The 25,205-nt window shown below is 46.2% G+C and overlaps 1 protein-coding gene across 1 annotated transcript; it reads left to right on the top strand.

Annotated features, from left to right (window-relative positions):
* Positions 1–524: 524 nt before the first annotated feature.
* On the top strand, positions 525–25,205 carry rnf32 (ring finger protein 32). Its single transcript, XM_084108114.1, has 8 exons — positions 525–546; positions 1,681–1,945; positions 2,029–2,171; positions 20,561–20,593; positions 20,714–20,838; positions 20,962–21,070; positions 22,476–22,649; positions 24,861–25,205. The coding sequence occupies exons 1-8, from the start codon at positions 538–540 to the stop codon at positions 25,074–25,076; spliced, it is 1,074 nt and encodes a 357-aa protein (XP_083964240.1). The 5' UTR covers positions 525–537; the 3' UTR covers positions 25,077–25,205.

Here is a 25,205-nt window from a genome sequence, read left to right as displayed (position 1 = left end):
GTCAAGAAATGTTCTGACTCTAATAAATAAACAAATGAATCATGGATGAATCTGAGAAAAAATCATGCAGGCCATGCTTTGGTTTAAGTTTTTCCCAGTATAAAGATGAGGAGTGTGAATGTTGAAATTACATTTTTTTTTTATTTCTTTTTTTTTATTATGATTTTTTTCTGGACATGAGCGTGTGCTTAGGTTGATGATGGGCTAACAAAAGAATAAATGTTCTGCTGTTTTATTATATATTCTCTATATAATGCTTTTAACAAACACCATACACTTGACATGGTTGTTTCTAAATTTCTTTAGCCAAATAATTAGGCTATTAATGAGTGCATATGAAAAATAAACATTCAGACCTCAGATAGTAAATGTTTTTAAAAACGTATTTGTACCTTTCCACTATTCAATTCATCGTTCGTAATCAGGTAGGCTATATTGACAATCAGGAAAATGAGATGAGTTCGTGGGAACGTCACACTGTGTTGAATGGAACTTCGTCGCATAGCGACCAAGTAAACAGTGTTTCTGTGGACAGCAATGCCGCGGGTGAGGTGCTTTTCTTTTCTTCACTCTTTTTGAGGATCCTCTCTGCGTTCTTAAGCTAGTATGAAAGGGTGACTTGTAAGGTTATCAAAATGCGTCGCTGCTTATTTTGCGCCTCATAATTTAAGAAAACGTTTGTCTTATTTTCCCCGCTAGTCAACGAGCTTTTGCTAGATGTTATGGTTACTATTCTGATTCCGTCAGTTGTATCAGTTGCCATGGTTAAACAATTGTACGCCATATCAACGACATTCGCAAGTTCTGGTAAACTCTTTGTAGGCTAATCTCTGGTGTAAGATAAATCACGCAGGTGTAAGATAAATGGACGCTGTAAAGTAAACTGCATAATAGTGGCTCAAAATGCTACAATCGTGACCTTAGTTTTTATGAGGCTGGTGACTATAAAAATATTTTCAGCTTTACTAATTTTGTCCTGTGTATCAAATCATGTAATCATTATCATCACCATCATATTAATATAATCTACCATTGTTATGGTACTCATAAATCACTCGTTTATGACGCAACGTTCAATTTAACAACATGCAATCTTATCATAAAATAGGATCTTGCAGTAAGACACAGTCTTAAATTCCCAGACTCTCCATATAACGTTAAATATTACAGACTTCAGCGCAGCTCACAGAGTTTAAGTTTAAAGGTTTGTTTGACCTGGAATGAAAGCACTGGATTAACTTAGAAGTTCTCAAGTTGGTAATGTTTCTTGGTTTTCCTATAGACCCTAACCCTAATGGCAAAGTAAAATAAAACCCCCAAAAAACACAGATAGGTCTATAATACCATTAGCATTGCCATTCATTGATCACTCGTCAAAGGCAAAAGACAGATAATAAGTATCAGACCATTACTCACATATTTAAGAGCCCTTGATTATTCACAATAATCCACATTATATCCAATGTAATATAATTGTATAATAATTGTAAAGTGTAGGTAAACCAGTTTAGACTACTGATCTATAAAGAAGCATATTTCTATTTTGATGGAAATCTACTGAATAATTCACAAATATTTCATTATAGTACTGTGGATTTACTAGGGCTCTTAAATGTGAGAAATGGACTGATATTTATTATCTGCCTTCTTAACTGAGTTTGACAGCTCCATGTTCCCTAGGGATCCGGCTGTAAAGCAGAGAGCAGGAGACTGACTCTAGCAGCTGTAGCACTACAGGACCATATCACACGAAGCTTTCCTATTCAAAACATTCCCCATAACCTCCCCGTATCAGACACTTCATGTCCTGCTGGCTGTGGAGCTGCACATTTTAGTAGGAGGCACAAAGACCACAACACAAGGCAGAGAGTCAGAAATCCTGAGCGGACACCAGGACAAGAGAGAGAGTATGTGCTGGATCATGCCCCTCCACCTCTGACTCTTGGTAGGCTGTGATCATGGTGCTTCATTCTGAAATTTTGCTGAAAGCTCACAGTGACTAATATGCAGTTGTTGATGATGATGCAGCCCAGAGGATGGGTCTGGTGGCAGCTCCCTCAAGAAGACTAACAGCAGAGGAGTGGGCAGAGGTCAAAGCCAGGTCCATCCAGGAGGGAGACTCAACCCTACCCTGTGTGATATGCAGGGAGGAGTTTCGTCTGCAACCACAGGTAACTGCCCCTCAGAGGTGTCATGCACATTCACATGCCACATTAGATTTGAGCCAAGTGGAATTTGAATGCAACTTCCAGAAGGCAAAATAAAAATATATTTACATTTGATTGTTAAGTTCCACGGTTATTATATGTACAAAATTAACAGTGCCCCAAAGTCATTGCCTTTTGGTACATTTTGAAGCCAAATGCCATTTAGCCTACGTGATTAGTGGGGGAGTCCAAACTAAATTTTATCAAATCTTAATATGTCAGCACAATACAACCAAAGAATTTTAGCATTTAATGAATTGATATCATCATTGCTATATATATGTGTTGTTATATATCCATTTAAATGTCAGCCTTTTGTGGGAATGACTTGGCTGAACTCATGCACTCGGGAATCTGTATCGAAGACGTTAAAGATTACAGAGAGAGAACAACCTCTGATTCACAAAATGTAGGCTACTTCCAAATACAAATAAGATGCAGTTTAGTCTTGCGGTGTCCAATGCTGATTATTCAAATTCATGTTTCTATAAGCTAAAGAATATGTGGAAGACTGAAATTATGACTTACTAGTGCAAAGTGCCCGTGCAAAATCAGTTCCCTTTCGAGAGGTCTCTCCTATTGCGTAAGTAGCTTACGCTATGGGAAAACTACTTTTCTCGAGAATATGAAGCCACATTTTTTAAAACTGCACGAACCTGAGCCGTCAGAGCCCGCCAGAATGGGCGTGGCCAGAGGCTATAAATTCAGCCCATCGAGCCGTCAAAGTCTAGATTTAATCTCCTTCAGCGAACCTCCACTTCGTTGAAACTCCGGATTGAAGCCTTCGCCGCCGTTGACAGGCACCCAGCAGGACAAGCTACTGCTTCGCAATTCTGAGGACGCCGGCTTCCTTCACCGCTGTTCTGCTGAGCCATTCCGGCATGCCGTATCCTTTCCGTATCGCAAGTGTTCCGACACTTCTAAAAGAGAAATTTCAGCGAGGCGTTGTTCCAAATGCCTCGCACACACTGCACCTCGTGCAGAGGCTCTCTCATCGGGGGAGATCGCCACATCCTCTGTGCTTCCTGCCTGGGCTGGGACCATGCGGAAGCTGCGCTCGCCAAGGGCGGCTGCCCTGAGTGCGATCTGATCGGAAGAGCATGCACGCAGCAGACTGGACGAGTGGTTCCTGCAGGGGCGCCGGCAGGTCCCTCAGCAGAGACCTGCCCCGTTCTTCCCTGAAGTTCACGACGAGCTCTCTAAGTCGTGGAAGGCGCCACACTCAGCTCGCCTGAAACATTCTTTACCTCCGACGCTCTCCTCCGTGGACGGCGCGAAGGATAAGGGATATGAGGCGATTCCTCCCCTTGAAGAGGCGGTGGCCGCCCACCTCTGCCCGCCCACTGCTGCCGGATGGAAGTCCAAAGCTTCTCATCCGTCGAAGCCATAGACTGTAAAAAATATGGACAAAGCGTCTGTGACGTCACCCATAGACTTAGTGAAGAACGGGTTTGAAGCTGTTTATGGGGGGTATGGGCGGCGCCATCTTGGAAAATCTCGGGAAATCCTAACCCCGCCCACCTTCTGGCCAATCCATATATGGGTAAAAGGGCGGGCTTTGTGTGAGACTGGAACGATGTCATTTTCGCGTGAAGAAAGCAACATAAACAACAATGGATGACATACAGCAGATCTTGTTCTTGCTTCTCGGCGTGTTTGTCACAAGAAGCCAAGCGCCGACATTAGGCGTTTCTCGATAGCAAGTACGCAAAGTTCGGACTTAATTGCCAAGTCCGACTCAGGAGAATGACTCCCGAGGACGCGAGTCCGGTTATTCTGCGTCACTCCGCTCGCTCTGCTACTCTCCGGTTATCTCTGTATGTATATTTTAGGCAACAATAAAACGAAATATGTTATAAAACACCACACTGCCTCTTTTCGTTTTAATTTAAAGAAATCTTAAACATTATAGCCACACAAATGTGGTTCAGGCAACGCGTATTGATTATATTCACTGCATATAACATTAGCCTATTTATAACAAAACGAAATATAAAACACAACCCTGCCTCTTTTCGATTTATATAATATAAAAATATTAAACATTTTAACATGGTCCAGGCAATATGTGCATTTGTACTAAACAACAGATGTTGCAGTAAACAACAATTACAGACCATCTTCGTTGTATTAAAATTTAAAATGACAAAACTCAACCCAGTCTCTTTTTGTTAAATTTCAGTTTTATCAATATTAGCCATTATAAAAGTATAATAAGTAAAAGGTACAAGAAGCTATACAAATAAAGCAAACAATTCAGTCAAACATACAAAGTCAGTGCTCTAGTCTAACCATACAACGGTAAAGTTAAATAGCTTATAAAGTTATGAAACTTCACTTCAGACGATTGGCCAGGGAACAAATTATAGATTCACGAGTCCAAAAATCCCCCGTTAGATATACACAAGACGAATTATATCTCATGTTTAACCACTACAGAGACGCCAGAGTCAGCGGCAAACGTCAGAACGACTAGCTGAGGAAAGGCTGTTCCAGGCGGGGTACATGAGCGCCGAGCGCCCGGTGATCGTCTGGATCTCACAACCTGGATAAAATTTTCATAAATCTTTATAAATAAACCACAGATTTGAGCTTTAAACAACTACATTCTCGCCTGAAAAACTCTTAAAACTACATTTCATGATACAAAAACAGTAGTATTATATTTCAACTGTAAATAAAAAAATGGCGCTTCTTATGTTGTCATTCTCCTTGGCGCAGCCTATGCTCGTTATCAGCTGTCAATCAAGCTGTCAATCAAAGTTAACCACACCCTTATTTGTCATACATTTTATATCTAAATACGATCTAAACTAACGAGTTAGAAAAAAATTCACCCCCCTCACAGTTGTCAGGCACTCGGAACCTATCGAAAAATACAATAAAAGTCCATGGGACCAACCTGTAAAAACATGAATTTATACTGTGAAAACGGACATTTTAACATGGGGTCTATGGACATTTGCTCCCTTTTGGGACCTCCCTCTAGCGGATTTTCAATGTATTGCAGTTTTTCGCACTTCCGGCTAGGCTTCATTTTTCAGATTAGAATGTTGCCCCTTGGTCGAAGCCCTTCCGCATTACGTCAGCTCTCGCCGGTTGCGCATACGCTGCGTTGGCGCTTCATACCATGGCTGTCCTACAAGTGTTTCAGGCCAAACTTCTCCGCTCTATGGACGAGTCTGGTCCTGACCCTGAGGCTTTCAAGGATCTGCGCAGCGCCACAGACCTGGCCCTGCGAGCCACTAAATCGACAGCCCAGTCCATCGGCCGCAGCATAGCGAACTTGACTGTTCTTGAGTGACACCTCTGGCTCACGCTGACGGAGATGAAAGATGCGGATAAGGCAGCGTTTCTCGACGCACCTATATCCTCTGGTGGATTATTCGGGCCGGCAGTCAAAGGTTTCGCCGAGCGCTTCACTGAGGCTCAAAAGGCATCGCAGGCTATGCGCCACTTTCTGCCCAAGCGCTCCAGCTCCGCGTCGAGCCGCCAGAAGAAGGCGGCGCCGCCGCCTCCACAAGTAAAGGCAGCACCGACGGCCACTCAGTCCCGGCCAGCGACTAAAGTCCGTCACCGCCGGCAGTTCCTTGAGAGGCGGGGACCCCGACCCAAGATTGCGTTGGACGGTTACTGACGTAACCTCGGTTCCCTGAGAAGAGGGAACGACTATTGCGTAAACCGCCATGCTTGTGCTTTAATCGGTGTATCGCTTCAGTCGATTTAACCTAGACTTTGACGGCTCGATGGGCTGAATTTATGCCTCTGGCCACACCCATTCTGGTGGGCTCTGACGCGTCAGTGACATAAACAGTGTAGCTGACTTACAGATTCAGTTAACATCCACAAATGGATAAGCGTGACGATTCAGGGAGCCTGCGCTGTATTCACTCAGTGTCAGTGTGAGAGGGGGAGTGGCCTCTGGTCCTGCGCTGTGCTCACTCAGTGTCAGTGTGAGAGGGGGAGTGGCCTCTGGTCCTGCGCTGTGCTCACTCAGTGTCAGTGTGAGAGGGGGAGTGGCCTCTGGTCCTGCGCTGTGCTCACTCAGTGTGCAGTGTGAGAGGGGGAGTGGCCTCTGGTCCTGCGCTGTGCTCACTCAGTGTGCATTATGGAAAGGGGGAGTGGCTTCTGGTCCTGCGCTGTGCTCACTCAGTGTGGAGAGGGGGAGTGGCCTCTGGTCCTGCGCTGTGCTCACTCAGTGTCAGTGTGAGAGGGGGAGTGGCCTCTGGTCCTGCGCTGTGCTCACTCAGTGTCAGTGTGAGAGGGGGAGTGGCCTCTGGTCCTGCGCTGTGCTCACTCAGTGTGCAGTGTGAGAGGGGGAGTGGCCTCTGGTCCTGCGCTGTGCTCACTCAGTGTCATTGTGAGGGTGGAGTGGCCTCTGGTCCTGCACTGTGCTCACTCAGTGTCAGTGTGAGAGGGGGAGTGGCCTCTGGTTCTGCGCTGTGCTCACTCAGTGTCATTGTGAGAGGGAGAGTGGCCTCTGGTCCTTCGCTGTGTTCACTCAGTGTCAGTGTGAGAGGGGGAGTGGCCTCTGGTCCTGCGCTGTGCTCACTCAGTGTCAGTGTGAGAGGGGGAGTGGCCTCTGGTCCTGCGCTGTGCTCACTCAGTGTCAGTGTGAGAGGGGGAGTGGCCTCTGGTCCAGTGCTGTGCTCACTCAGTGTCAGTGTGAGAGGGGGAGTGGCCTCTGGTCCTGCGCTGTGCTCACTCAGTGTCAGTGTGAGAGGGGGAGTGGCCTCTGGTCCTGCGCTGTGCTCACTCAGTGACAGTGTGAGAGGGGGAGTGGCCTCTGGTCCTGTGCTGTGCTCACTCAGTGTCAGTGTGAGAGGGGGAGTGGCCTCTGGTCCTGCGCTGTGCTCACTCAGTGTCAGTGTGAGAGGGGGAGGGGCCTCTGGTCCTGCGCTGTGTTCACTCAGTGTGCTGAGTGGAGAGGGGGAGTGGCCTCTGGTCCAGTGCTGTGCTCACTCAGTGTCAGTGTGAGAGGGGGAGTGGCCTCTGGTCCTGTGCTGTGCTCACTCAACGTCAGTGTGAGAGGGGGAGTGGCCTCTGGTCCTGCGCTGTGCTCACTCAGTGTCAGTGTGAGAGGGGGAGTGGCCTCTGGTCCTTCGCTGTGTTCACTCAGTGTGCAGTGTGGAGAGGGGGAGTGGCCTCTGGTCCTGCACTGTGCTCACTCAGTGTCAGTGTGAGAGGGGGAGTGGCCTCTGGTCCTGTGCTGTGCTCACTCAGTGTGCAGTGTGAGAGGGGGAGTGGCCTCTGGTCCTGCGCTGTGCTCACTCAGTGTCAGTGTGAGAGGGGGAGTGGCCTCTGGTCCTGCGTTGTGCTCACTCAGTGTGCAGTGTGAGAGGGGGAGTGGCCTCTGGTCCTGTGCTGTGCTCACTCAGTGTGCATTATGGAAAGGGGGAGTGGCTTCTGGTCCTGCGCTGTGCTCACTCAGTGTCAGTGTGAGAGGGGGAGTGGCCTCTGGTCCTGCGCTGTGCTCACTCAGTGTCAGTGTGAGAGGGGGAGTGGCCTCTGGTCCTGCGCTGTGCTCACTCAGTGTGCAGTGTGAGAGGGGGAGTGGCCTCTGGTCCTGCGCTGTGCTCACTCAGTGTCATTGTGAGGGTGGAGTGGCCTCTGGTCCTGCGCTGTGCTCACTCAGTGTCAGTGTGATAGGGGGAGTGGCCTCTGGTCCTTCGCTGTGTTCACTCAGTGTCAGTGTGAGAGGGGGAGTGGCCTCTGGTCCTGTGCTGTGCTCACTCAGTGTGCAGTGTGAGAGGGGGAGTGGCCTCTGGTCCTGCGCTGTGCTCACTCAGTGTCAGTGTGAGAGGGGGAGTGGCCTCTGGTCCTGCGTTGTGCTCACTCAGTGTGCAGTGTGAGAGGGGGAGTGGCCTCTGGTCCTGTGCTGTGCTCACTCAGCTCAGTGTGCAGTGTGGAGAGGGGGAGTGGCCTCTGGTCCTGCGCTGTGCTCACTCAGTGTCAGTGTGAGAGGGGGAGTGGCCTCTGGTCCTGCGCTGTGTTCACTCAGTGTGCAGTGTGAGAGGGGGAGTGGCCTCTGGTCCTGTGCTGTGCTCACTCAGCTCAGTGTGCAGTATGGAGAGGGGGAGTGGCCTCTGGTCCTGCGCTGTGTTCACTCAGTGTGCAGTATGGAGAGGGGGAGTGGCCTCTGGTCCTGCGCTGTGTTCACTCAGTGTGCAGTGTGGAAAGGAGGAGTGGCCTCTGGTCCTGCGCTGTGCTCTTTCAGTGTGCATTGTGGAGAGGGGGAGTGGCCTCTGGTCCTGCGCTGTGCTCTTTCAGTGTGCAGTGTGGAGAGGGGGAGTGGCCTCTGGTCCTGCGCTGTGCTCACTCAGTGTGCAGTGTGGAGAGGGGGAGTGGCCTCTGGTCCTGCGCTGTGCTCACTCAGTGTGCAGTGTGGAAAGGAGGAGTGGCCTCTGGTCCTGCACTGTGCTCACTCAGTGTGCATTGTGGAGAGGGGGAGTGGCTTCTGGTCCTGCGCTGTGCTCACTCAGTGTCAGTGTGAGAGGGGGAGTGGCCTCTGGTCCTGTGCTGTGCTCACTCAGTGTCAGTGTGAGAGGGGGAGTGGCCTCTGGTACTGCGCTGTGTTCACTCAGTGGTCTGTGTGGAGAGGGGGAGTGGCCTCTGATCCAGTGCTGTGCTCACTCAGCGTCAGTGTGAGAGGGGGAGTGGCCTCTGGTCCTGTGCTGTGCTCACTCAGTGTCAATGTGAGAGGGGGAGTGGCCTCTGGTCCTGCGCTGTGCTCACTCAGTGTCAATGTGAGAGGGGGAGTGGCCTCTGGTCCAGTGCTGTGCTCACTCAGTGTCAGTGTGAGAGGGGGAGTGGCCTCTGGTCCTGCGCTGTGCTCACTCAGTGTCAGTGTGAGAGGGGGAGTGGCCTCTGGTCCTGCGCTGTGCTCACTCAGTGTGCAGTGTGAGAGGGGGAGTGGCCTCTGGTCCTGCGCTGTGCTCACTCAGTGTCATTGTGAGGGTGGAGTGGCCTCTGGTCCTGCACTGTGCTCACTCAGTGTCAGTGTGAGAGGGGGAGTGGCCTCTGGTTCTGCGCTGTGCTTACTCAGTGTCATTGTGAGAGGGGGAGTGGCCTCTGGTCCTCCGCTGTGCTCACTCAGTGTCAGTGTGAGAGGGGGAGTGGCCTCTGGTCCTGCGCTGTGCTCACTCAGTGTCAGTGTGAGAGGGGGAGTGGCCTCTGGTCGTGCGCTGTGCTCACTCAGTGACAGAGGGGGAGTGGCCTCTGGTCCTGTGCTGTGCTCACTCAGTGTCAGTGTGAGAGGGGGAGGGGCCTCTGGTCCTGCGCTGTGTTCACTCAGTGTGCTGTGTGGAGAGGGGGAGTGGCCTCTGGTCCAGTGCTGTGCTCACTCAGTGTCAGTGTGAGAGGGGGAGTGGCCTCTGGTCCTGTGCTGTGCTCACTCAGTGTCAGTGTGAGAGGGGGAGTGGCCTCTGGTCCTGCGCTGTGCTCACTCAGTGTCAGTGTGAGAGGGGGAGGGGCCTCTGGTCCTGCGCTGTGTTCACTCAGTGTGCTGTGTGGAGAGGGGGAGTGGCCTCTGGTCCAGTGCTGTGCTCACTCAGTGTCAGTGTGAGAGGGGGAGTGGCCTCTGGTCCTGTGCTGTGCTCACTCAACGTCAGTGTGAGAGGGGGAGTGGCCTCTGGTCCTGCGCTGTGCTCACTCAGTGTCAGTGTGAGAGGGGGAGTGGCCTCTGGTCCTTCGCTGTGTTCACTCAGTGTGCAGTGTGGAGAGGGGGAGTGGCCTCTGGTCCTGCGCTGTGCTCACTCAGTGTCAGTGTGAGAGGGGGAGTGGCCTCTGGTCCTGTGCTGTGCTCACTCAGTGTGCAATGTGAGAGGGGGAGTGGCCTCTGGTCCTGCGCTGTGCTCACTCAGTGTCAGTGTGAGAGGGGGAGTGGCCTCTGGTCCTGCGTTGTGCTCACTCAGTGTGCAGTGTGAGAGGGGGAGTGGCCTCTGGTCCTGTGCTGTGCTCACTCAGCTCAGTGTGCAGTGTGGAGAAGGGGGAGTGGCCTCTGGTCCTGCGCTGTGCTCACTCAGTGTCAGTGTGAGAGGGGGAGTGGCCTCTGGTCCTGCGCTGTGTTCACTCAGTGTGCAGTGTGAGAGGGGGAGTGGCCTCTGGTCCTGTGCTGTGCTCACTCAGCTCAGTGTGCAGTATGGAGAGGGGGAGTGGCCTCTGGTCCAGTGCTGTGCTCACTCAGTGTCAGTGTGAGAGGGGGAGTGGCCTCTGGTCCTGCGCTGTGCTCACTCAGTGTGCAGTGTGAGAGGGGGAGTGGCCTCTGGTCCTGCGCTGTGTTCACTCAGTGTGCAGTGTGGAGAGGGGGAGTGGCCTCTGGTCCTGCGCTGTGCTCACTCAGTGTGCAGTGTGGAAAGGAGGAGTGGCCTCTGGTCCTGCGCTGTGCTCACTCAGTGTGCAGTGTGGAAAGGAGGAGTGGCCTCTGGTCCTGCACTGTGCTCACTCAGTGTGCATTGTGGAGCGGGGGAGTGGCTTCTGGTCCTGCGCTGTGCTCACTCAGTGTCAGTGTGAGAGGGGGAGTGGCCTCTGGTCCTGTGCTGTGCTCACTCAGTGTCAGTGTGAGAGGGGGAGTGGCCTCTGGTACTGCGCTGTGTTCACTCAGTGGTCTGTGTGGAGAGGGGGAGTGGCCTCTGATCCAGTGCTGTGCTCACTCAGCGTCAGTGTGAGAGGGGGAGTGGCCTCTGGTCCTGTGCTGTGCTCACTCAGTGTCAGTGTGAGAGGGGGAGTGGCCTCTGGTCCTGCGCTGTGTTCACTCAGTGTGCAGTGTGAGAGGGGGAGTGGCCTCTGGTCCTGTGCTGTGCTCACTCAGCTCAGTGTGCAGTATGGAGAGGGGGAGTGGCCTCTGGTCCAGTGCTGTGCTCACTCAGTGTCAGTGTGAGAGGGGGAGTGGCCTCTGGTCCTGCGCTGTGCTCACTCAGTGTGCAGTGTGAGAGGGGGAGTGGCCTCTGGTCCTGCGCTGTGTTCACTCAGTGTGCAGTGTGGAGAGGGGGAGTGGCCTCTGGTCCTGCGCTGTGCTCACTCAGTGTGCAGTGTGGAAAGGAGGAGTGGCCTCTGGTCCTGCACTGTGCTCACTCAGTGTGCATTGTGGAGAGGGGGAGTGGCTTCTGGTCCTGCGCTGTGCTCACTCAGTGTCAGTGTGAGAGGGGGAGTGGCCTCTGGTACTGCGCTGTGTTCACTCAGTGGTCTGTGTGGAGAGGGGGAGTGGCCTCTGATCCAGTGCTGTGCTCACTCAGCGTCAGTGTGAGAGGGGGAGTGGCCTCTGGTCCTGTGCTGTGCTCACTCAGTGTCAGTGTGAGAGGGGGAGTGGCCTCTGGTACTGCGCTGTGTTCACTCAGTGGTCTGTGTGGAGAGGGGAGTGGCCTCTGATCCAGTGCTGTGCTCACTCAGCGTCAGTGTGAGAGGGGGAGTGGCCTCTGGTCCTGTGCTGTGCTCACTCAGTGTCAATGTGAGAGGGGGAGTGGCCTCTGGTCCTGCGCTGTGCTCACTCAGTGTCAATGTGAGAGGGGGAGTGGCCTCTGGTCCAGTGCTGTGCTCACTCAGTGTCAGTGTGAGAGGGGGAGTGGCCTCTGGTCCTGCGCTGTGCTCACTCAGTGTCAGTGTGAGAGGGGGAGTGGCCTCTGGTCCTGCGCTGTGCTCACTCAGTGTGCAGTGTGAGAGGGGGAGTGGCCTCTGGTCCTGCGCTGTGCTCACTCAGTGTCATTGTGAGGGTGGAGTGGCCTCTGGTCCTGCACTGTGCTCACTCAATGTCAGTATGAGAGGGGGAGTGGCCTCTGGTTCTGCGCTGTGCTCACTCAGTGTCATTGTGAGAGGGGGAGTGGCCTCTGGTCCTCCGCTGTATTCACTCAGTGTCAGTGTGAGAGGGGGAGTGGCCTCTGGTCCTGCGCTGTGCTCACTCAGTGTCAGTGTGAGAGGGGGAGTGGCCTCTGGTCCTGCGCTGTGCTCACTCAGTGTCAATGTGAGAGGGGGAGTGGCCTCTGGTCCTGCGCTGTGCTCACTCAGTGTCATTGTGAGGGTGGAGTGGCCTCTGGTCCTGCACTGTGCTCACTCAGTGTCAGTGTGAGAGGGGGAGTGGCCTATGGTCCCGCGCTGTGCTCACTCAGTGTCAGTGTGAGAGGGGGAGTGGCCTCTGGTCCTTCGCTGTGCTCACTCAGTGTCAGTGTGAGAGGGGGAGTGGCCTCTGGTCCTGTGCTGTGCTCACTCAGTGTCAGTGTGAGAGGGGGAGTGGCCTAAGGTCCTGTGCTGTGCTCACTCAGTGTCAGTGTGGAGAAGGGGAGTGGCCTCTGGTCCTGTGCTGTGCTCACTCAGTGACAGAGGGGGAGTGGCCTCTGGTCCTGTGCTGTGCTCACTCAGTGTCAGTGTGAGAGGGGGGAGTGGCCTATGGTCCCGCGCTGTGCTCACTCAGTGTCAGTGTGAGAGGGGGAGTGGCCTAAGGTCCTGTGCTGTGCTCACTCAGTGTCAGTGTGGAGAAGGGGAGTGGCCTCTGGTCCAGTGCTGTGCTCACTCAGTGTCAGTGTGAGTGGCCTCTGGTCCTGTGCTGTGCTCACTCAGTGACAGAGGGGGAGTGGCCTCTGGTCCTGTGCTGTGCTCACTCAGTGTCAGTGTGAGAGGGGGAGGGGCGTCTGGTCCTGCGCTGTGTTCACTCAGTGTGCTGTGTGGAGAGGGGGAGTGGCCTCTGGTCCTGTGCTGTGCTCACTCAGCTCAGTGTGCAGTATGGAGAGGGGGAGTGGCCTCTGGTCCTGCGCTGTGCTCACTCAGTGTCAGTGTGAGAGGGGGAGTGGCCTCTGGTCCTGTGCTGTGTTCACTCAGTGTGCAGTGTGGAGAGGGGGAGTGGCCTCTGGTCCTGTGCTGTGCTCACTCAGTGTCAGTGTGAGAGGGGGAGTGGCCTCTGGTACTGCGCTGTGTTCACTCAGTGGTCTGTGTGGAGAGGGGAAGTGGCCTCTGGTCCTGTGCTGTGCTCACTCAGTGTGCATTGTGGAGAGGGGGAGTGGCCTCTGGTCCTGCGCTGTGCTCACTCAGTGTCAGTGTGAGAGGGGGAGTGGCCTCTGGTCCTGTGCTGTGCTCACTCAGTGTCAGTGTGAGAGGGGGAGTGGCCTCTGGTACTGCGCTGTGTTCACTCAGTGGTCTGTGTGGAGAGGGGAAGTGGCCTCTGGTCCTGTGCTGTGCTCACTCAGTGTCAATGTGAGAGGGGGAGTGGCCTCTGGTCCTGCGCTGTGTTCACTCAGTGTCAGTGTGAGAGGGGGAGTGGCCAGCGGCTAGAGCGGCAAAATCCAATGTCAAACAACGCCAAACTTGGCACTGTACTTACTCGTGCCTGCAGCAAGATGCCTGTCAAGTTTGAAATCCATCGGACTAACGTTCAAGAGATATGCGAATAACAGACACACACACACACACACACAGACAGAAAGACGTTCCTGTAATTTATAGATAGACTAGTGCAAAATGCCCGTGCAAAATCCGTTTTTGTGTGTGTTTTTAGTAATTGTTGGTTTGGTGTGTTTGAGTGCTCATTGTTCCAATTACACAGCAAAAGTTCAGTGACATTTTTATTTGTGCATGGTAGAAAGCACACAGTGAACTCCGAGAAAACGCTATACTTGAGCAAACAGTTTGTGAATAGGCTACTACAAATGATGCCTGTGAAAGAGACTGTGAACGCATTGAATAGGATATGTTTAGTTGGTGAATAGCATAGGCTACTGCGATAACGATAACGTTAAGCGCACCAGAATGAAATATAATATTCAGAAGTAAACAGCATAGCTGACTTACAGATTCAGTTAACATCCACAAATGAATAAGCGCGTCGATTCAGGGAGCAGTGCAAAGTGCCTGTGCAAAATCAGTTTTTGTGTGTGTTTTTAGTAATTGTTGGTTTGGTGTATTTGAGTGCTCATTGTTACAATTACATAGCAAAAGTTCAGTGACATTTTTATTTGTGCATGGTAGATAGCAAATACTGATACTGACATAATGACATACAATAAATGTGGAAAATTGAACTACATGATTCAGGGAGCAGGCTACACAGTGAACTCAGAGAAAACGCTACTTAAGCTCCGCTGCTTTCTTCAACCCTCTCTGTCTCTGGTCCTGGGCTGTGCTCACTCAGTGTCAGTGTGAGAGGGGGAGGGGCCAGCTGTGCTCACTCAGTGTCAGTGTGAGAGGGGGAGGGGCCAGCTGTGCTCACTCAGTGTCAGTGTGAGAGGGGGAGGGGCCAGCTGTGCTCACTCAGTGTGCAGTGTGAGAGGGGGAGTGGCCAGCGGCTAGAGCAGCAAAAGCCAGTGTGTGCTTCTTTTACCAATATTTAACAATATAGTTTGCATTTCTAATCCAAACAACATCAAACTTGGCACTGCACTTACTCATGCCGTAGCAAGACACCTGTCAAGTTTGAAGTCTATCAGACTAACGGTTCGAGAGATATGCGAATAACACACACACACACACAGACAGAAAGACGTTCACGTAATTTATAGATAGATATAATATACAGAAGTAAACAGTGTAGGTGACTTACAGATTCAGTTAACATCCACAAATGAATAAGCGCGACGATTCAGGGGGCAGGCTACACAGTGAACTTGACGATTCAGGGAGCAGGCGACAATTCAGGGGGAAGGCTACACAGTGAACTTGACGATTCAGGGAGCAGGCGACAATTCAGGGGGCAGGCTACACAGTGAACTTGACGATTCAGGGAGCAGGCGACAATTCAGGGGGCAGGCTACACAGTGAACTTGACGATTCAGGGAGCAGGCGACAATTCAGGGGGCAGGCTACACAGTGAATTTGACGATTCAGGGAGCAGGCTACACAGTGAACTCCGAAAAAATGCTACGCTTGAGCAAACAGTTTGTGAATAGGTTACTACAAATGATGGCTGTGAATAAAATGAAGAGTTTGGTTCCAAAAAGCGATAAACGCCTTTAAAAATAAATAAATAATTTGTTCCCGTAAAAATCAGTATTGTATAGAGTCGGTATTGAAAAGTCCATTTTTAATTTTACTTAAAATGTGATATATGCCATGTTATTCTGTCATGTTTTCTCCCTTTCTTTCCAAACCGTGACAAAAGCCAGTCTCCTTTCTCTGCAGAATGCGATAAATCCGCTCAACCAATCACAGCGCACCATTCTACGCATTGTAAACAGTAACGGCGGCGCTTTGAATACACCCGGCATCCTAGTTCTCCTTATCTACTTTGTACTTTTTGATCAAAAAAAAAAAAAAAAATGAATACATTTGACGGCATTGATGAACCTGTGGTGGTTTCTGCCGTATGGAAGAAACGTACGCCATCAAAATCTAATCATTTATGTGAGGAGATTAAGAAGATGAGGCGCGGGAGGAGGAAAAATGCCGACTATTGCTTGTTCTCACACGACAGCATCAAACTTCCGTCACGCTGACACGTTGACCCCAGGGGATCTTTTAAAAAAACCTTTCAATTCTTGTACTCAAAGTCAACGAAAACCGAGCAGGACCAAGCCATTTTACAGCTGATCGCTGTCAAAAAAGTTCAGGAGGTAACTAACGGTTTGAGAGATATGCGAATAACAGACAGACAGACAGACTGACAGACGTTTCTGTAATTTATAGATAAGTTAGATGTTTTTTTATGTAGAATTCCACATGTATGAATAATCATATCATTCTATTCAAGCAGCATACACATAAATAGTATTTGTAAAACTTATTTTACCAGGGTTACACACCCAAAAAATTAAAATGATCCTATAATTTACTCACCCTCAAGCCATTCTAGTTGTATATGACTTTCTTCTTTCAGCCAAACACAATCGAAGTTATATTAAAAAATATCCTGGCTCTTTCAGGCTTTATAATGGGAGTGAATGGTACTTTGTTTTAAAGCCCCAAAAAGCGGATCCATCCATCTATCATAAAAGTAATCCATACGGCTCCAGGGGGTTAATAAAGGCCTTCTGAAGCGAAGCGATGTGTTTTTGTAAGAAAAATATCTATAATTATAACTTTATAAACTGTAATCACTAGCCTCATAATGTCTGTCCACGTTCACGAGAGAGTCGAGTTCCGGCGTATGACGTAGGACTTAGGCGTAGTGTAAGCTTAGGTGAGAGTAGACGCGTCTCGCGGTTCAAATAAATAGGGCTGGACAACAAACTCAAGCTCCTCTGACATTTCTCTTTAAAAAATCTCGTTTTAGACTTCTAATTCGTGACTGGTGTTTTGTTTTGCTCTATCCTCTGTGCTTCCGCGTTCGTCATCGTCAATATGTCATGTGTCGGGTCAGAGTTCACTCTTCCGCTGGAACTAGACTAGACATTAGCAGAGCCCGTCTACGGAGAGCCTACCCACTCCCTATTAAGTCCTATTGTACCGAGTTTTGGTTGTAGTTCCACCAGAGTTCCACTGGGGGCGATCGTCCATGAGTGCAGAATGAATGGGAGTCTATGGGGCTAGACGGCTAAATGTGTCTCTTTCACCCGATTGCCGTTGAGAAATGTCAGATTTGATTGTAGGTTTTGCAAGTTCAACATGGGTTATAGGTCGAAAGTTGAATGAACGAGTACTTATGTCCTTTCGATTTCTTACAGGTTGAGTTGTTGTTGCCCATAACACGCTAGCATTCTGCTAATGAACACTGATTGGTCAGTGAAGGACTGATTACGACCAGAGATACCGCTTGATGGCATCGTGGCATCCGAAGCGGACCAGAAACAAACAAAACAAAAACTCTTCTAGCACGTGTATTTACCTGTGTCAGCTGTGTTGTCGATGCCTCGAGAGAAAAGAAAGTGCAGAGCGCGAACGCAACAGAGTGACTGAAGGATTGCCGTAAGGCAGCATCTCTGGTCGTACGATGTGTATGACGTCATTGACATTTTAAAAGACTTTTTAAAGCAAATAAGTGACTCTAAAAAATCGAACACCCAGCAATGTGTAATTTCTTTGCATCTCCTTTCGAATACAACATTCAAATTACTAGACAAAAAATTATATCCTGAGAAAAGTGGATTTTGATGTGTATAGCGCCATAGACCTCCATTCATTCTGCACTCGTCCTGTGAGCGCCCTCATATGGAATCAGAGTGGAACTGCAACCAGTTCAGAAGCCGGAAGTTTACTGAGAGTGGAACTTCTCCCCTTATTAGACATTCTCTGACATTAGGCTTGTTTGAGATGAGCAAAATCTGCGCAGAATCGATCACCGGTGATCAGCGCGAGATGCATGCCGGTTAGAAATGTGTCCGAGTGCGGTCCGCCTTGCTCTGATGTCATGCTGACGTATGTCAAAAATCTCTCGCGATCGCAAGGCGGATGTGTCGGATTCTGCAGCCGAGCGCAGTTGCTCTCCACTGACTGCGCTGATCAAAAGCATGATGGGAAACGACTTGCTGACGACACAGCTTAATGCTCATTGGTTTAAACAACTGTGATGTATTGTTCTCTTTTAAAATGTTTGAATTTAAAACTCTAATATCATGTTTTATGTGTATATTTTATGTGTGAATATTCCCAAACTATCTGACAGTGCGATCTCTTTGGGTTATGCAATTGAATTTTTATAAAAAAATAAAATAAATAAAAACACATATGTCTGTATTAAAGAAAAAAATATTGATAAACATGTATTTGGAATGGAATTAAATAACAAGTACTTTGGGTGTCTTGTTCATTTTATTTATTTTAATATAAAAGCAACAGAACTTAAATTACATCCAGTTTATTAGCAACACCGTGCACGAGCGTGAATATCGTGAATCCCGCGATATCCATCTTTGATCTCACAGGTGTCAGATCCATTGCGAGAAGAGAGAACTGTCCGTCTTGCCTGCGCTTTTTTCACTCCTCCCCTCACTGCAGCCGCCTACTCTCGCACACATTTCAGGCGAGGCTAGGCGCATCTCAAACAAGCCTATTCTCTGCTCGTGTACAGCCGTTACCGGAAGCCAATCATTATAGTTTCTAAAGTTATAAATATGGATTTTTTCGTACAAAAACACACTGCTTCGCGAATTCAGAAGGCCTTTATTAACCCCTGGACCTGTATCGATTACTTTTATGATGGATGGATGAGCTTTTTTGGGCTTCAAAAAACAAAGTACCGTTCACTCCCATTATAAAGCTTGGTAGAGCCTGGATATTTTTTAATATAACTCCTCCGATTGTGTTTGGCTGAAAGAAGAATGTCATATACACCTAGAGTGGCTTGTGAGTAAGTAAATTATGGGATCATTTTCATTTTTGGGTGAACTAACCCTTTAACCTTCCCTGTATCTCCTCAACTGTTTGTCGTCTTCTTTCTTATCTCAGTCAAGGTATGATGTTTTGCTGCAGTATGTTCTGTCAGTCAGTAGATGCCCCTGCTTCTTCCTACATATATACATGTGCACAATCACACTTTTTAGGGTCCTGTAACTACAAATTTAACATAATGTCTTGTAACTTAGCTGTTTTGTGAATGAAGTAGCTGTCAGTTAGGTCAGTGTGAGAGGTCAACCAGCCATTTACAGCATCCTGATTCCCCTTTAAGATGCCAATCACCTTAAGAATGCTGGGAAAAAAGACCAGATGTTCAAAGAAAACAAAGTTGCCTTAGTCACATGTAAATATTAGTTTGAGCATGTGTCTATGTGTTTGTTAATTAGATCTCAGAGTTTAATAAAAAATTGCACATTTCACTAAGATGTAACCAAAAAAACATGGTAGAACATTTGAATTAGGAAGAAATAATATTTAATAATATTTAATATATAGTTCATATTAAATATTAGAATATTATTTTATAGTATTTATTATATTCATTTTAATATAAAATATATTAATTTGAGGAATTATGTATTCCTCAAAACAATTATTATTAGCACAACCTCATTTCTGTTGTAGGGATAAAAACTAATAAGATACAAATACAATAAGGTGAGAGGAGACTTAAGTAGATCAGTACTAACAAGAATATTGAAAGTCCAAAATATTATTAATCACATAATAGTTGATTTAAGAAATATTAATATTATATAAAATATAAAGTTCTGAAGTATTACATTTGTCAGGGTTCGTACAAGGTGCTTGAAGTACTTGAATTTGACCTTTTGAAATTTAAGCCCTGAAAAAACCTTTGAAAATTGAAATTGATTTTAAAAAACCCCCACAAAAACAATCTTTTCACGCAAAATTAGCACTGCTTATGCGAAATGTCTCTTATCTATATCAGTTGTATAGATAAATAGACATTTCGCATGGCTATGAGCGTGATATTGCTCATATATTTACAAGTATATGATACAGCTTTCATTCTTCAGGTCAATCATATATTCATGTGAAATTTTTTTTAGGTTGAACAAGGAAAGCGATATCTTTGTCATAGTATCCTTTCAGTGGTTAAGGGGATTGCCCATGACTGGGACAGCGCTGGACAATATCTCTATGAAGTGAAGCGTCAGATTCAGCTTCACCACCAAGCCACTTTGCTTGTCAGCTGCGCCTTATAAGGTGTTGTTCAAAGTTAAAATAATATCCTGGTTTACAACCTTGCTTTGTTCCAGAATGAATCGGTGTTTTTTAAATGAATGGTTTAACTCACTCTTAAAGTCCCTTGCCGCCACCTACTGGCATAACGACGTAACCTGCACTGAAGTAGCTGATCAGACAGTTTCTCAATACCAAGTATGTCAACATTATAATAGAAAATATTAATTATTGAACAATAATAGCCATTCTAAAATATATATTATTAAATAAGTTGAAACTTGTATTTTTGATACCTTATATCTGTAATTTGTAAATGTATAATATAATACATAATATATAAATATATAAATGTGATCTAATCCTTAAAAAACAATATTTATACTGCAAACAAGTCATTAGATTGCAATATAATTGCATTGTTTGTAATTATTTACAATGAAATGCCTTACTTTTTACAAATGAAATCCTATGTTTTCTTCTGTTATTACATCTTGTATAAGAAGTGTATGCCCACTTTCTATTGCTCTTCTATGCAATGAAACTTCTAGGGCTTTGTTAATGCCACCCACAGTCATTGCATATAGTCACTGCACTTTATTTGTACCATTTTGCTTTATATATGCTCCTAGCTGGCGTTTCTGGTGGCTTACCATTCCATAATAACCTTGCCACCTTGTTCAGTTCATTATCATGCAGTATTTATTGAGAACTTTTCAGCCTTCCACATTCTCACAGTACATTAAAGCACTGTTTTATGGCAGAGTTTAATAGGTATAGATATAACAGTGAACAATGTACAACACATGATACATTTGGGAAAACATTATACTAGATGATTTTATAGAGTCGCTCCTTAAAATAGTCTTAAAATAATTTTTCTTGTGATGTTTGTATAGGTTCTTCTATCCTGTTCCCATGTATTTCACAAAGTAAGTCACCACAGATCCTTCCAACATCATGAATTGTCATGGAGCTTTAATAACACCTTATGGGAATCACTCTGAGTGATGGTGATTTGGTGATTAGCCCATTTGTGCCACTAATTTCAGGTGTGTCTGAAGTCTTTTGAGAAGTTCTCAGGCAGGAAGAGCTGCCCGATGTGCAGGAAGGAGCAGTACGAGACAAGGGTGATCTATGATGGTGCTCAGCTCTATCGAGAAAAGTGTGCTCTCAGGTAAAGATGTAGAAGTTCATGAGGTTTGACAATCTACATTCATCTAAATAGCTCCCAGGTCTCTTAAATGAACTTGTAACTGTTTTTTGTTGTTGTTGTTGTTGTTGTGTTTAAAAATCTCAGAATACAGACTTTCTGGCGTGGCTACCATGTTCGCAAATGGTACAGCAACATAAGGAAGCACGTACCTCCGAAAGACCAAAAATTGAGACGAAGATTCTTTGAAAAAAAGGTAACACTAATTGAGACACTTTGACACTCTTCTGTTCAATAGCTTTTTTTAAGTTGATTAATTAGATTATTGTATTCATACATTTACACTTTTCTTGTTCGTCTGTAATTTTGTAATTTGTTATTGATTATTCTGCAAAATGAAAATCCAAATGAAAATAATTCTTGCTAATTAATTTTGTACAAGATTTGTGAACAGTTTAAAAAAGAAGTCTTTTCCTGTTATTTTCCGTGGCGGTTTCATGCACCCTTTGACCCTTCAGAGTGCAGGAGACTGATAGCAGGTGAAAGTGGTTAGAGGCTGTTGGTCAGGGACCTCACTGACACAGACGTCTGTTCTTGCAGCCCCCTCATTATCCCACAGCCCAGGGAAAGCAAAGGTTGCCATCTAGTGAGGCAGCAACTGTCAAGTCTTGGTTACGGCTCTGGAGCTGACAGCAGGATTACAGAGTCCAAGCAATACAAGCCATATTCTGAAACTGCTTTGAAGAACAGAGTGTTCTTATTCAAAAGTATTCCGATTCTGTAACCCGTGACAGTATTGTATACCTTTGGTGGATGCCAAATCTATTTGAATATTTTCTCTTTTTTTACATTTGTCTGCTACTAGGGACTCAGTAGCGTTCAGTTGTGATTGCTGAACAACTAATATCTAAATGCTATCTCAGTCATTTTTTGTATTCCCTAGGAATAAGACCCATGATCTTGGTGTTGCCAGTGCCATGATATAACATTGGCAAAATATTATGTGGATATATTATTTTCGAATGAGTTAATAGTATATTTCTAGTGCTTGTCTGTGTTTCTCTAGACCTTTGGCACACCAGGAAGCAGTTAACCAGCTAAACAATATGGAACAAAAGAGAGAAAGAATGTAGTATGCTTATCACTTTGCTTTTAGATAGGTTTTCAATCAACTAGTCGTTCTTTTTTTCTTCAGGTACCTCACTAAGTCAACATATTAGAAAGTTAAATTGGTGACATTAAGATTGATTGTACCTGCCCTCTCTTTTCCCTGAATGTGAAGAGGCAGAGTTCACATTGCCAAGTGTTGTTTGTCCTTCTTTAGGAAGGTCTATGTTTGAACTCTGTGGAACGCTTAACGTCTGTTTAATTACTGATCAAATACCGCTATAAAGAAACCACTGATGTCATTCGGTGCAATAGCCGCCACAGGATGTGTGTGTGTGTGTGTGTACCTGTGCATGCTTAATCTTGCAGGTCAGTTTCTCGGATTGTCCAAAAGTTTCCTTCATACATCCATTCATATTGCTATTGATCTGGCTGTTAACATCCTTTCATTGTCAGTGTAAGATTCAGAATTGATTTATGTTATGATGGAACATCAGTTTGCCTTGTCAAGTCTGACCAAAACCCATTTTCGTGTCATTTGTTTCCTTAATCAGTTTCAGGAGATGAACGACAGCTTGGTGCAGTCATGCAGCACAGACGTGGAAGCATTCCTGAACGATATCGATCGATCGGTGGCCATGAGCCACGACATCCTGCGCTGCTTCGACAACAAGTGCACGAGTGTTTCTGAAATGGAGGATAAAGACTGGCTGGAAGCTCAAGAGAAGGTTAGGAATAATGCCGCTGCTCCTTCACCTACACATGCAGACGGAGACTGAAATACCAGAGTACCTTTATAAAAGAGCAACTCGTCAATGCCTCTAATCCCTCTCTGCAGTCGCTCCTCGGTCCTGCCCTTAGCCCGACATGCCGCCACCTGTCCCAAAACGCTCGAGCCGCACTGGCAGCACAGATGTTCCAATTCAACAGTATCAAACCCTCCATGAGATGATTGTTTACCTTGCTAATGAATGAGCAGAAATAATCCACTGTGTTTACTAAAAAACACAAGCTGTGTGGATAATGCACGCCTAGCCTTTCATTACATGCGAGCTGAAGAAAAGATTTGCCATTTCAGTGGGTCTCATTGTTATTGTGTTGAGGCAGCCAATGGCGGTGATCCACTAAAAAAGAAAATGCTCATTTTTTATCTTCTGGATGAGAGGTCGGGAGATAACTTGAGACTCAAACCTAGAGTTAGCAGAGTTCAAGTCAGAACCAACCCATTCCCACCCAGGCAAACAGAACGTACAATTATGAAACGTTCTTGTGCAAAGCAATTGGCCTTCGCTGAATAAAAGAAGCTGACAGCCAGTTAATGATTATGGCTGCACACCTACCTTCTGTTAGACTCAACTGAATCTCAACTGTGATACGAGCTGCACACAGCGGTCATAAATCTGCTAATCATTTTCCCCTGAAAATGTAACAGGAAAACACTCTCACGGAACGAGGCGTGTGTCTGTTCATGAGTGTGACATGGAACATCAGCATTTCAGAGGCCTAGAAAGCAAATGATTCGCTTGTTAACTCAAGGGAATAATAGAAGAATATAGTTTGATAATTAAATACCAAATAACATTACACTACCGGTCAAACGATTGGAATAATTAAGTTTTTTTTTTAAATGCAGTTGAAAGAAGTCTCTTTCAGCTCACCAAGGCTGCATTTCAATAATACAGTAAAAACAGTAATACTGTGAGATATTATTTCAATTTTAAATAACTTTTTTCTATTTGAATAGATTTTAAAATGTTTTTTTTTTTTTTTTGTGATCAAGCTGAATTCTCAGCATCATCACTCCAGTCTTCAGTGTCACATGATCCTTCAGAAATCAGTCAGTTTGCTGCTCAAGAAACATTTCAATGTTGAAATAGTTGTGCTGCTTAATAATTTGGAAACCGTGATACAATTCCATTCAAATTTTTCCATTCAAAATGTTAAGCAGCAAAAACTGCGTTCAACATTGAAAATATTAAGATCCATTATTAATAATTGAGTACCATTAGTAATTGATAATAATTGAGCAGCAAACCAGCATATCAGAATGATTTCTGAAGGATCATATGACACTGGTGACTGGAGTAATGATAATGAAAAGTACAGGTGTCACCACGGGAATAAATTATATTTTAAAATATATTAAAATAGAAAAACTGTTATTTCACAATATTGCTACTCTTACTGCATTTGTAATCAGCTTTGGTGAGCATAAGATACTTTTTTCAGAAATATTAAAAAAAAACTTTATTATTCCAAACTGAACAGTAATGTATAGATATTTGTCCCACAGTTAACCAGGGGATATCTAGAACAACTTGGCACTAAGCATGGTACTGTCAGTTTCATTCATTCTAAGTGATAGTCAGTTTGAATTTTCAGTTAGTAATAAAAAAATATGTAAATGGATATAGGTCAAAGGGCATTTGATCAATAGATGCATAGCAGCAATTTTGATCATCTTTGTATCTGAATAGCAACTGATTCAGTTGCACCTACTAATTGCTGGTGTCAGTGTCACAGTGGTTTCTTACCAGCATAAATCATTGTGCATTTTGAATGGTTATAGTCTCTTAAACGTCAAGAATTGTCCCTGATAACACATTTTATGGGTAGTGGACAATTCATTTTCGATCCTATTAGACAATTGGTTAAATTTGCAAATGGATACTGGATGATATATATGATGTCGTTGACATTTTAGCACCTTCTTGAAAGCAACTGGATGGGTATATATGCATTTTAAGCATTATCACTGTAATTCTCACATAAATCATTAGCAGGCAGCATTACTGTTTGTTCTCACATACTTAGTCTGATTACTCACTGATAATGTTTTCCACTGGGAAGCTCTTTCCTGGTACTGAAATTACTTTTTTGAATTAGACAATCTCCTAAAAATTGACACTACAAATGATTATTTTTCTTGGTTCCACTAGGCTGTCCAGCGAGGCGTTCAGGACTGCCCCATTTGCCTGAACCGCTTGAGCTCACACAACGGCTCATCGAAGGAAGACAGAAATGTCCTATTATTGTCCTGTTCCCATCTCTTCCACAAACCCTGTCTGCAGGCCTTTGAGCTTTTCTGCAAGGAGGTGAAACCCAAATGTCCTCTATGCCGGTCACACTACGCTAAAATGCTTGTTTTGAATTGAAGCTCTAGCTCACTATATTTATTACATAGTCCTGGTGTTTCAGTGTATTTACTTAAAGAGACTAATTAAACTTCTCCCACATCAGTTGAAATGTGAATTTGTGGTTCTACATTATGATACAGTCCAAAA

Source organism: Abramis brama (genome assembly GCF_963993115.1).
Source record: "Abramis brama genome assembly, chromosome: 3".
Classification (NCBI taxonomy): Eukaryota; Metazoa; Chordata; class Actinopteri; order Cypriniformes; family Leuciscidae; genus Abramis; species Abramis brama.
This window is presented reverse-complemented; position numbering and strand designations above follow the sequence as displayed.